The 13,838-nt window shown below is 42.7% G+C and overlaps 1 protein-coding gene across 4 annotated transcripts in view; it reads left to right on the top strand.

The window, feature by feature from the left end:
- LOC132869735 (xylosyl- and glucuronyltransferase LARGE1) overlaps positions 1 to 13,838 on the top strand; it is a 284,001-nt gene that overhangs the window by 265,204 nt on the left and 4,959 nt on the right. For 3 of the 4 annotated variants that reach the window (XM_060903111.1, XM_060903109.1, XM_060903108.1), the window contains exons 12-15: positions 2,668 to 2,946; positions 4,573 to 4,719; positions 4,834 to 5,029; positions 12,913 to 13,685. In XM_060903111.1, the coding sequence (XP_060759094.1) occupies positions 2,668 to 2,946; positions 4,573 to 4,719; positions 4,834 to 5,029; positions 12,913 to 13,110 (820 nt within the window). In that variant the 3' untranslated portion in view covers positions 13,111 to 13,685. The remainder of the gene's footprint in view (positions 1 to 2,667; positions 2,947 to 4,572; positions 4,720 to 4,833; positions 5,030 to 12,912; positions 13,686 to 13,838) is intronic. The other variant, XM_060903110.1, reaches the window with a different exon arrangement.

The raw sequence follows: 13,838 nt of genomic DNA, 5'->3' as shown, positions 1-13,838 counted from the left end.
TCCATCACCTAACGCTTGGCCATCGAGGGCAGACACAGACAGTGGGACTTCAAGAGGTGCAGTCGGAATATTGATGCTTTGGGCGAAGTGAATATCCATAAAGTTCCCAGCCGCCCCTGAGTCTATCAAAGCTTGACAAGAGTGGACAGACTCACCCCAGGAGATGGAGACCGGGATGTAGATTCCTTGGCCAGGGAGTCCGGGAGAGAGGGTAGGCCCCGTCACAACCCTCCCTCGGCTGGACGGGGCGGTCCTTTTCCCAAGAGTTCGGGACATGATGCTCGGAAGTGACCAGGATTGCCACAGTAGATGCAGCACTTGTCTCTCCTTCTGCGCTCCCTCTCAGATGCGGAGAGGCGAGTACGACCCACTTGCATGGGTTCTGGACAGTCACTGAAGGAGGTAGACGGTCTCCAGGTAGAGGTAGGGAGGCTGGGGGGGCTCAAGGCTTGGTGGCGTTCTCTCATCCTGTTGTCCAGACGAATAGCATGTGAGATGAGGGTTTCGAGGTCACTTGGGCATCCAATAGAGGCCAGACCGTCCTTGATGGGGTCAGACAGACCATGGTGGAAGGCTGACACCAGGGCAGTCTCGTTCCATCCACTTACTGCTGCGAGTGTTCGGAACGAGATGGCGTAATCTGCGACGCTTCCTCCTTGCCGGATGGACATGAGCTTTCGGGCTGCGTCGGTACTGATGTCTGCCTGATCGAAGACCCGAAGCATCTCTTCAGAAAACAGCTGGAAATCAAAGCACTCAGGTCCCTGTCTTTGCCAGATAGCAGTAGCCCAGGCTCGCGCCTTACCAGCTAATAAGGTGATCACAAAGGCAATCTTGCGGCGATCCGTAGTGTAGGTGGTAGGCTGAAGCTCAAAGGTGAGTTGACACTGGGTAAGGAACTCTCGGCACTCACTGTGCTTGCCGTCATACCTCTGTGGTGCAGGAAGGCTGGGTTCGCGAGGTGAAGAAGGCAGCATTGCAGGAGGCACTGGAGCAGGAGTGGGAGCTGGATCAGGAGCAGGAACTGGATCAGGAGCAGGAGATGCAGGCAGAGATGTCAGCTGTGCCAGGGTTTTCCCAATTTGCTGAAGCAGTTCCTCGTGGCGAGCGAGGGCCTCACGTTGGCTGGTGAGCGTACGTCCATGAGCGTCCATGGTCGCTCCGAAGCGTGTCAAAGCTGCCATAATTCCCTGAAGGTTGGCCGGGTAGACAGTTGAAGCAGCCTCTGCTGAGTCGGTCATGACGGAGTCTTTCTGTTAGGGTTTTGCTGGGATTCGAACCTGGTTCGTTGGTGTGATAATCCAGCAAACCCCCACTAGGCCACCAGGGGGATGACTCAAATGCAGAGGCGTGAGGCGGAAGTAGAAAAAGAATCAAATGGTTTATTTAAACTATATACACTATATACAGGGCAAAACAAAAGACAAAAAAACCAAAGAGTAAATCCAAAAGAAAAGCAAAGTGCAAAAATTCAAAAGCTAAGAAGATCAAAAACACAGTACAAAGGAAACTGGAGATAAACATAACAGCACAAAGACTCCGTGACAAGAGGACTGAACTCAGGGGTATAAATAGACAAACTAATTAAGGACACAGGTGAAGATAATTAGGCAATTAACACAAACACAAAACACAGGAACAGTGGCGGCCTCTAGAGGCCAAAATAAACACGACATGAAAAGGAAATAACAGCGGCCTCTAGAGGCCAAAACAGTCCTAGTCCTAACAGGATGCTGTCAGTATTTGAAATTCATCCGTCTCTTGGTGACAGGCTGTCCTGATTAGGGGCTTTCCGGTTCACTGTATGATAAACTGTGGATGATGCACTTAGGAACATGCTAGGAGAGGCAGCAGAGAGAGAAATGCAATGTAATTTACAACAGTAGCGTATTTCATTGCTGAAAGGTTTTCATTCACGTCCCCTGTGCAGAGAAACCGAGGTTACTGTAGTATGATGTTAAAGAAGTGATGAATTTGATTGGGTTTAAAAAAAAATGAACAGATGGTGAGGAAGCCATGGCCTGATGGTTAGAGAAGCAGCTTTGGGACCAAAAGGTCACCAGCTCAATTCCCTGGAATGGCTGAAGTGCCCTTGAGCAAGACACCCATGGCCTAAAGGATAGACAAGCAGCTTTGGGACCAAAAGGTCACTGGTTTGATTCCCTGGACCAGCAGGAATGGCTGAAGTGCCCTTGAGCAAGGCGCCTAACCCCCACCTGCTCCCCAGGCTGCTCTGGGTATGTTGTGTATCGCTCTGGATAAGAGCGTCTGCTAAATGCCCTTAATGTAATGGATGGAAATGCATTTTAATTGCCGATTAAGTCAACAATAACAACATCCAATAATACATCAAGAAACCGTGTCACTATGACAACCCTAGTTCTTATACACTTCATAATGTGAGAATGGTGTTGCATGTTACTGGCTTTATTTGATTGAAAAGGTCAAGAAGGTAAAACCTTTACTTTCGACTTGGGACACTGAATCTAATCATGTTTCCCTTGTCCATAAAAAACTGTAACATTTCTCAGATAATTCAAAGTGGGCTGTAAACCATCATGATTAATGATGTGGCTTGATGTCGGTAATAATAAGCCTGTGATCAATAACTCATGGAAGCCTGTTAGTAGATTTGATGTGATGAAAGGAGGCATCTGTGTTTGTCAGGCTGCAGATGTTAGAGGCCATCTGTAAACACTGGGAAGGACCAATCAGTCTGGCTCTCTACCTGTCTGATGCTGAGGCCCAGCAGTTCCTGCGCTATGCTCAGGGTTCTGAAGTGCTCATGAGCAGAAGCAATGTGGGATACCATATCGTCTACAAAGAGGGCCAGTTCTACCCCGTCAACCTGCTGCGCAATGTTGCCATGAAACAGGTCAACACACCCTACATGTTCCTGTCTGACATTGACTTCCTGCCCATGTATGGACTCTACGAATACCTCAGGTTAGTCAAGTCAGCATATATTGTGTTTCTACTCTAAACATACCTCAGCAGGGGTCATCCAGACCTGCCAGCCTTCATGCATTTTCCACAGGCTTCCTGCACTTTAACATTACTAGTGCGAGTTAGCTCTCAAAAATTACAAAAGAGTAGTCGTCTTTTTTTCCACCAATAAAAACGGCAGATGCACATGAGCCAATGGACATTGAATCTGGAATGATGGCGTAAGTGCTTCAAACTCTCAGATATTAACCAGCACTGCCTGGGAGCCCCAATCCCTTCCCCAAGTCCCACGTTATTAGTAATCATTTAGTCAGAATAATCTGTAATAGTAGTTAGTAATAATTAGTAATTGGGGGAAGCTATGGTCTACTGGTTAGAGAAGCAACTTTGGGACCAAAAGGTCACCGGTTTGATTCCCTCAACCAGTGGGAATTGCTGAAGTGCCCTTGAGCAAGGCACCTAACACCCAACTGCTCCCCAGGCTGCTCTGGGTATGTCGTACGTCACTCTGGATAAGAGCATCTGCTAAATGTCTGCAATGTAATGTTTGACTGGTGCTATCGTCAGACTCGATATTCCTGTTTGAGGATGCTGATGTGGCACCCTCAATTTCTGTCAAGAGCAAGCCATGGCCTAATGGTTAGACAAGCAGCTTTGGGACCAAAAGGTCATTGGTTCAATTCCCTGGACCAGCAGGAATGGCTGAAGTGCCCTCGAGCAAGGCACTTAACCCCCTACTGCTCCCCAGGCTGCTCTGGGTATGTTGTACGTCACTCTGGATAAGAGCGTCTGCTAAATGCCTGTAATGTAATAAGATAAATGAAGAATGTTTTGTGTTCACTGATGGGAAATAAAAATCTATCAGACTTTGAGCTAATATCCGATGCATATAGTTAACATCAGTTCATTATTTTTATTATGGATGCCACCAAAGTTCAGCCACCGAAAAGTCAACTGAAATGATCATAATGGTGTTTTGTTTTTCTGGCAAAAAAGGCAGAAAATTTGGACTCGGTCAATAAGATTAAATCGGCCTGTAAGGAAGTGTTAAATATAACATATTAAAATACTTTTAATGGAAGCCTAATGATAATTATAAAGTGATTAAAAAGGCTGTTTGTTTGCTTCGTTTTCCTGCGCCAGTCGGCAAAGATGTGTTCAAACGTTTAATCATCAGTGAAACAGTACACACATCAGTGTGGAACAGACCGTTTTAACAAGGGCCATGTACAGAAGTGATTTGTAAAAGGACTCGGCCTATATCGAAAATTATTTCTTTTTTTTTTTTTTTACAATTTACTACTATTTTCTCCCACTTCTTTCAGCAGGACCACACATTATTCCTCTTTGGGCTTGGCAGGTCTGGAAATCAAGAACTCTTTAACCTGTCTGTACATGGTCCGGGTATGACCACATTTGCTCTGAGGCCCTTGAGTGGTTCATAACCAGCCTTAGGCACTTAGCCTGGCTCTGAATAGTCTAGAGCTATGAATCTTCCTAAAAAACTGCTGGAAAAAGTTTAGGCTTTCGATCAATGAGGAAATTGACGGAAATCTCATTGTAAGACAATTTCCACTGTCTTATTTATTAAAAGCTGAATAATATAATGGTTTGTCTTTCCTGCAGGAAATCTGTTGTACAGCTGGATATGGCACACACTAAAAAGGCTCTGGTGGTGCCTGCATTTGAGACACTGCGCTACCGGCTGTCATTTCCCAAATCCAAGGCTGAGCTTCTGTCCCAGCTGGATATGGGCACTCTCTTCACCTTCAGGTTTCTCTCGGTTTCTGCCCAAAATAGATCAGAATTGTCAGTGACCTCATGCAGGCAAGAGGTTTCTTGCAAAAAAAAAAAAAGACTGATGATGAAATCTTTGGTTTTCCTTAGGTATCATGTTTGGACAAAAGGTCATGCTCCTACTAACTTTGCGAAATGGCGGACAGCCACGATGCCATACAGAGTGCAGTGGGAGGCCGACTTTGAGCCTTATGTGATGGTGAGGAGGGACAGTCCAGAATATGACCGCAGGTTTGTGGGATTCGGCTGGAACAAAGTGGCTCACATTATGGAGTTGGATGCACAGGTAAAGCTACAAACATGAACTAAAAAAAAAAAAATCTACTTACACTCCAATCTCAGAAACCTTATATACAGACAACTTGCTTCTGAGGGCAAACTATTAGGTCTGTGGGCAATTCTACCATTTCGCCTGCCAAAATCTCCACTTTGCCTTGAAATAAATACCGTATTTTTCGGACTATAAGTCGCACTTTTTTTCATGGTTCGGCTGGCCATGCGACTTATACTCCGGTGCGGCGTATATATGGTTTTTTTTTCACCGCGGAATAACTGGAGCTGATGCCGAGTCTGACGACAGCCACGCAGAAGAAGAGGAAACGGCGCTTCGTCTGCCGCTGGAGTTGGCAGAGTTGTTCAGAAGCGACACCGAGGATGAGGAATTCAATGGATTTGCTGATTTGGAGTGAAATCGCCAGCTTGATGATAAACTTGATTGACCTGTGTTTTATTATTAATGATAGGGCTATAGTTATTTAAATAAGTTATGTAATGATTTTAGGCAGTGCTTAATTTGTGAAGTGGGAGGTCCCGGAACGCAGGAGGTGGGTGGGTCTGGCGACTCAAAAAAAAAAAAAAAAGGCGGGGGTGGTTTACTACAACTTTACGCACACGCGCTTATTGTGTGTGTAAAAAAATAATAATATCAGACATTATGATCTTAGAAAACGCTTTAGTGACGAACAGTTACAGACAGTAATATGTCGTGATATTATGTTATAAAATATTTTTTATTAGGCTATATATTAAATTTATCTTCTAAAATAACAGACTGTACTCATATCACAACTGGTTTATTTCACCATTGGAGATCAGGTCACACAAGACATGAGTTAAATGACTCATTTTAAGGATTTAAGTAGGGGATTTAAAAGCAATGCCAGTGGGACTTCGTGGCTCAGGTGGATAAGGCGCCATACCATAAATCTGGGGACCCGGGTTCGATTCCGACCTGCGGTCATGTTCCAAGCCCTCCCTGTTTTTCTCCTGCTCATTAAAAGCAGTGCCAGCAAACATAAGTGCAATCAATTCAAGTAATAGTTAAGAAATAAAGGGTTTACAAAACAAGTTGGAGAATTCATTTTAAAAATTTTAGTAAGCTTTCTTGTTCTTTTGCCATTTTTTCCACAGCGCAAGCTAATGGCTACAAAAAAACCCGGTGTTCTATTGAGCGGAAGTATACACCTCATGTCCCCCCCTTCGCATAGATTTTATGGCTGTCATAGGAGAGAAATCAACAACAGATATCAAAATCAAAACCGAACACTAAACAAATTTTTATTTACTTATTTAATTTATTGTTTGATTTTTTTCCCTTTGTGATGGTCACGGAGGTGATCTGATCCATTTAAATAGCTGCCGGAACACCGAATGAAATGAAAATAGCTGCCGGATCCGACAACAGAGGTTACGGATCTTGTTCCGGCTCAAATTAAGCCCTGATTTTAGGCCTACAGGCTATTGAATAACTTGATGTTACGGTACATATTCAGCCAGTTTTTCTCTGGGCTATTATAAATGATTTTGTTTTGCATTTTTAAAAATAACTCTCCTTCCAAGATGAACTTTATTCTTCGTCTCTGATGTTATGGTGTTAATGGTCTGAATAACGTTTAATGTTTTTATCTGATATGACGTTAACTGGCAGGCGCACTTTCTGCCTGGTTTTTTTTTTCTCTGAGCGGTGGTTGTTATTGTTTTTTTTTCACTAGACAGTTGTTTTTACTACCGTACCGGTCTTTGGAGATGATATACCTATAGCCTACTTGACCTCTGATTTGATGAAATAAAATTCGACAAAAATGAAGAATGACATTCCTCGATGATGACTACAGCTTTAATAACAAAGATGAAAGAGCCATGGGGCGATAATAAGCCCTACCGGTAAAAATATTCTAAAAGCAAACTGATTAATGCATCAGTAATAGGCTACTAATATTAGTTATAATAATAATATAGGCTATTAGTAATAACGATAGTGATAGTATTAAAGATAGTAGTAGATATTTAAAATAATCAGACTAGGCTACTTACAGGGCAAAGGGCGCGTCATCACTGCTCAGCTGTTCGTTTATTAAATAAACAATGCAGTCACGCAGTAACCACGCGCCGCTTATCAGATACAATCACAGATTCTATGGATAGAATAACCCTTCAAAAAACTGCGACTTATAGTCCGGTGCGACGTATATATGTTTTTTTCGTCTTCATAATGCATTTTTTGGCTGATGCGACTTAAACTCCGGAGCAACGCATAGTCCGGAAAATATGGTATATCCGTCTGCATGGCTTAAGAAAGTTAGTGTAAATATTCATGTTATCTCCATCATTACTCGGGAGATAGAAAGAAATGCAGCTTCTAATTTCTAATTATTTCCATTTAGCACTTTAGTGTTCTCACAAGGAAATCATTTTATGCCTCCGATAGGGCAAGGAAAGCCTTCATTTACAACCCCAATTCCAAAAAAGTTGGGCCACTGTGTAAAACATGAATAAAAAGAGAATGTGAAGATTTGCAAATCACGGAAACACTATACCGTATTTCATTGAAAATAGTACAAAGACACCATACCAAATGTTGAAGCTGAGAAATGTCATTGATTTTTGAAAAATATATGCTCATTTTGAATTTGATGTCAGCAACACAATTCAAAAAAGTTGGGACAGCTTTATTTTACTCAGAAGTAAAGATGGGGAGGGGTTCAGCGCTGTGTGAAAGACTGCGTGGGCAAACAGTGCAACAATTTAAGAATAACGTTCCTCAATATAAAACTGCAAAGAATTTGTGGATCACATCAATGGTACATAATATCATTAAAAGATTCAGAGAATCTGGAGAAATCTCTGTATGCAAGAGACAAGGCTGAAAAAAGCAGACACGTGTCTGTAGTGGAAATCACTGTATGGGCTCAGGAACACTTCAGAAAACCATCGTCTGTGAAAACAGGTCATTACTGCATCCACAAATGCAAGTTAAAACCAGATATAAACAATATCCAGAAACACCACCACCTTCTCTCAGCCTGAGCTCTTTTCCGATGGACTGAGGCGAAGTGGAAAATTGTCCCGAGGTCTGACGAATCAAAAGTAGAAATTCTTTTTAGAAATCATGGACACCACGTCCTCCAGGCTAAAGAGGAGAGGGACCATCTGACTTATCAGTGTACAGTTCTAAAGCCAGCATCTGTGATGGTATGAAGGTGCATTAGTGCACATGACATGGGCAGCTTGTACATCTGGGAAGGCATCATTAATGCTGAATGATATATACACGTTTCAGAGCAATATGCTGCCATCCAGACAAAATCTTTTTCAGGGAAGACCTTTCTTCTCTCAGCAAGACAATGCCAAACCGCTTTCTGCACATATTAAAACTGCATGGCTCTTTAGTAAGAGAGTCCAGGTGCTAAACTGGCCTGCCTGCAGTCCAAACCTGTCTCTCATTTAAAACATTTCATGCATTATGAAGTGCAAAATTCGACAAAGGAGACCCCGAACTGTTGAGCAACTGAAATTGTAGATCAGGCAAAAACGGGACATTTCTCTTTCAAAACTACAACAATTGGTCTCCTCAGTTCCCAAACGTTTAGAGTGTTGTTAAAAGTAGACGTGATGCAACACAGTGTAACAGTAAACATGCCCTTGTTGCAACTTTTTTGAAAAGTGTTGCGGACATCAAATTCAAAATGAGCATATATTTTTCAAAAAAACAATAAAAATTCTCAGTTTCAACATTTGATATGTTGTCTTTGTACTATTTTCAGTGAAATACAGGGTTTCCATGATTTGCAATTTATTGCATTCTGTTTTTATTTACAGTTTACACAGCGTCCCAACCATGGCCGTAGCCAGCTATGAGGCCCCCACGGTCTGGACCTCGGTCCTTTTTAAGAGCTGAAAATACATTTGTATGCTAAATATTCAACTGGATAAAAAAATAAAGAATAACATTAAAACGTCTCCGTAAAAAGTGCATTGTTAAGCATGTTAAATGTTGAATCTGTCTTCTGTGTCTGTTTTGTGCGTGCGGCTCTGAGACCAAGAACAAAAACGAATGAGTGTGCGACTCGTGGGAGGAACGCAGTGCAGTAGACGTTTTTTTTTTCATGGTAACCATCAGCGCACTTTCATGAAGCTGTTAAATTTACATTTTCGAAGCAGCGCAGTTTTGTCCTCATTGCTTGGGCCAGATCAAACCATTAAACAAGCTTAAATTATTCTTACTCTTGCCACATACATGATTTTTTGTTTTCAAAACTGATGATATTCAGTTCAACCACCATTAAAAGTAATTTCAGGAATGGATCTCGTGTGAGATCACCCCTTTCATTTAAATATGTCGAACATTTTTCGGCGCGCGCACACATCACGGTCCTCGGTGATTTTAAAATGCTGGCTACAGCCCTGGTCCCAACCTTTTTGGAATCGGGGTTGTATTAATTCAATTCACTTCTATTTTATTTGTCTAGTGCCTTTAACAGTAGACATTGTTCACGAAGCCCGTTTACAGAAATAAGCAAACAGAAATAAAGATAAATGAACAAGCCGAGTAAACAAGAAAACTCCCTGAGACAGCATGAGGAAGAAACCCTGAGAGAAACCAGACTCCAAAGGAAACCACACTCATCTGGGAAGCAGCGGAGTGAAACTGCAGATCATTGCAGTAAACAGTGCTGTAGAGAAAAGGCAAACACTACTGCATGTGTTGAAGCGATACATAATGTTTAGAGTGGGAATATTATGAAAAGGAGTCCGCGGATGAGCACAGGATAGTTTTATGATCACGGCAGGAGTTACTCTCATGAAATGATCAAATACATGTGAATTTTTTTTAATGGTCTTCTTGAGTGGCTGATGCTGAATATATACACTACCGTCCACAATTATTTGCACTCCTTATAAAAATAAGTAAAAACCGTTAGAAAAATTTCAGCTTTTGACGAAGTTTTCCCCAAATTTCATGTCGCTTGTAGCTGTGATCATGGTTACATCGTGGTCGAGACCATGAAACACCAAAGAAGAAAAGCGAAGAGGGTATTTATTGCAAATACTGTGTCATATGTCACTAAGTGACTTTGTTTTGTGTGTGTGTGTGTGTGTACTCGCCCAATGAGGTATCTATATGTTTCACGCTGCCCCTGGGAGATGCACTGTCCTCCACAACTATTGGCACCTCTTGTAAAGATTAGTAAAAAAGGGTTACCAAAAAATCCAATTTTTGGTGAAGTAGCTTCATTTCACAATGAAACTAGATAGGAGTCGACGCCAACGGCGTCGATGGGGATGCCTCCGCCTGGTAGACTACACGCCTTATTAAGTTGTGATTTGGGGATGGACATTTGACCTCACAGTGACCTTGACCTTAGACCTTTTGATCTCAAAATCTAATCAGTTTATCTTTGTCCCCAAATGCACAAATGGCGAAAGTTTGGTGAAATTCCTTTCATTCGCCTTGGAGATATTGTGTTCACAAGGTTTTCGGACAGACACTTGACCTCACAGTGACCTTGACCTTAGATCTTTTAACTTCAAAATCTAATCAGTTCATGTTTGTCCCAAAGCGCACAAATGGTGAAAGTTTGGTGAAATTCCTTTCATTAGCCTTTGAGATATCGCGTTCACAAGGTTTCGGGACGGACGGACGGACGCGCGGACAGACGGACAACCCGAAAACATAATGCCTCCTGCACCTTATGATGGCGGAGGCATAAAAATGAGAAGTCCAGCCTTCAATTAAAATAAATTTATTCGGGGGGGGAATCCCTCAACAATAAATAGTGTATTTTCAACAAAAACGCATGTGCCACTATTACTGGCACCCCTGCATTTAATACTTTGTATAATCTCCATTTGCCTCCTTTTACAAAGGGTGCTAATAATCGTGAAGGACACTGTAGATTAGCGTTTTTCATCTTGGCACAAAAGTCACCTGAGTGATGGATCTAAATATCCTCGATGGCTTTGACTTATCATGGTCAGAGATTAGAGAATGACATGGTAACACAAAAATGCTAAGCTATCTACTTAACATTGTTCATGTTAGATAAGATAAAATAAGACTTTGTTATTGTAGTTGTACAACGAAATGTAGTTTGGCAGCACTCAGAGAAAACAGCAGCAATAAAAAGAATATAAATAAAATACAAGATAAAGTAAGTGGGGGAATTGCAGTGTAGCCAGATATTGCACAATTGTAATAGGTGTATTTACAGTCCTGAATGTAAAGTGATCAGTGCATTAGCGGTGTGTGGGGGGTCACGGTGGCTAAAGCTCTGGGGAAGAAGCTGTTCCTCAATCTGTTTGTGCGTGTTCTGATGGTCCTGTATCTTTTACCCGATGGGATGGGGACAAACAGTTTATGACCTGGGTGTGTTGAGTCCTTGATAACGTTGTTAGCCCTCTTACATAAATGGTTAGCATAAACTTTTAGTGATGAATCAAAATCACTTTGGTTGCTGTGGTGGGTTTTGCTTCCATTAAGTAACAGGCTGAGAAAATAACAATGTAAATCATTATTCAGGTACAAATATTCTATAGCCAGGTAGGTAATTAGAACGGCAGAAGGGAATTGGACATTTTCATGTATATTCATCCAGTACATAAATCTCATCTCATTATCTGTAGCTGCTTTATCCTGTTCTACAGGGTCGCAGGCAAGCTGGAGCCTATCCCAGCTGACTACGGGCGAAAGGCGGGGTACACCCTGGACAAGTCACCAGGTCATCACAGGGCTGACACATAGACACAGACAACCATTCACACTCACATTCACACCTACGCTCAATTTAGAGTCACCAGTTAACCTAACCTGCATGTCTTTGGACTGTGGGGGAAACCGGAGCACCCGGAGGAAACCCACGCGGACACGGGGAGAACATGCAAACTCCACACAGAAAGGCCCTCGCCGGCCCCGGGGCTCGAACCCGGACCTTCTTGCTGTGAGGCGACAGCGCTAACCACTACACCACTGTGCCTCCCGGCTATTTTTTATTATTATTATTATTATTGTTTTTTGGTGTTTTTTTTTTTCTTACATTGTGATTAATTTACAATCCACCATGTCATTTTAAAATGTCACAAAATGTACATGTCCTTTTTTACAAACTTTGTATCGAATGATGTTAAATCCATAGTTTATAAACTTCGAGACTGTGAACTTTCTGAACAGACTAAATGTATGAATGGGTCTTTTTCATTCAGTGTAGTCACATTTAAATTACTGACGTGACATTTACATGTTAGAGCGTTTAATGGGTGCCCTTATCCAGAGTGAATTACGGAAGTACTTTGTCTCCATCGTTGACATTCTTTAGTAGTGCATCTGCATTTCTGTCCTCTCATTAATTAATTGACACATAATGGAAACACTATTACGCAGCACAGCTTCACTTATTTTTTTATTTATTTATTTTTTAAGTAAGTATACAACTGGGCGGCACGGTGGTGTAGTGGTTAGCGCTGTCGCCTCACAGCAAGAAGGTCCGGGTTCGAGCCCCATGGCCGGCGAGGGCCTTTCTGTGCGGAGTTTGCATGTTCTCCCCGTGTCCGCGTGGGTTTCCTCCGGGTGCTCCGGTTTCCCCCACAGTCCAAAGACATGCAGGTTAGGTTAACTGGTGACTCTAAATTGACCGTAGGTGTGAATGTGAGTGTGAATGGTTGTCTGTGTCTATGTGTCAGCCCTGTGATGACCTGGCGACTTGTCCAGGGTGTACCCCGCCTTTCGCCCGTAGTCAGCTGGGATAGGCTCCAGCTTGCCTGCGACCCTGTAGAAGGATAAAGCGGCTACAGATAATGAGATGAGATGAGAAGTATACAACTGATTTAAATAGTTGGATAGCAGAGTCTCCTAAAATATTTCTCAATTAATTATTGTATCATTCTTCCCAACAGGAATACGAGTTTGTGGTCCTGCCCAACGCCTATATGATCCACATGCCTCACGCGCCAAGCTTTGATATCACCAAGTTCCGCTCCAATAAACAATACCGGGCTTGCCTCAAGACTCTGAAAGAAGAGTTTCAGCAGAACATGTCACGCCGCTACGGATTTGCTGCCCTCAAATACATGACCGCAGACAACAACAGCTAGCAGTGTCACCTTATCTTTTTCCCTTTTCAGATTAGAGATCACATAGGAAAGCAGTGCACTGGGTAAGCAGTAATGCACCCAACAGTGTAACAATGGACACTCGGTGTAAGTCAGAGGAGTGTGTTCTTCCATTCTGTCATTCAGGAAGCTGCAATGATGACCATTTTGTCACTGCTTTGTTAAGAACAATAGTGTGCTATCTGTTGGATGGCAGGCATGGCGTTGATCTGGAGGAATTCAAGCCACCCAGCGTCCCTGATTGATCTGCTCCAGGAACAGGAATTGAGATGTTATTAAACACTGGACAAGCGGGGGAAAAAAACCAACAAACATACGGGATGATGTGTGTTCCAGTAAGCTGGACATGACAGAATATGAGCAGAGGAAATGCCACTGTAGAGACGGACAGTGTGGTTTGTTGGACTACATCTACTGATACTGCTTTCAGTCATGATGTTTAGCAGGACCAGATCTCATACGAATGACACGTTAGCTCTAAACGTAAGCAGCGTAGAACCTGAGAAAAGGATCTCCAGTCTTTTTTTGTCAGGATGGTGATTAGAGAGATAAAGTTGGTAAAGAATTAATAATATGATGTTTACATGTAGGCGGCACGGTGGTGTAGTGGTTAGCGCTGTCGCCTCACAGCAAGAAGGTCCTGGGTTCGAGCCCCGGGGCTGGCGAGGGCCTTTCTGTGTGGAGTTTGCATGTTCTCCCCGTGTCCGCGT

The sequence above is a fragment of the Neoarius graeffei genome, chromosome 21, assembly GCF_027579695.1.
Source record: "Neoarius graeffei isolate fNeoGra1 chromosome 21, fNeoGra1.pri, whole genome shotgun sequence".
NCBI classification, from domain to species: Eukaryota; Metazoa; Chordata; class Actinopteri; order Siluriformes; family Ariidae; genus Neoarius; species Neoarius graeffei.
The sequence above is the reverse complement of the archived record's forward strand: the minus strand, read 5'-3'. Positions and strand labels throughout refer to the sequence as shown.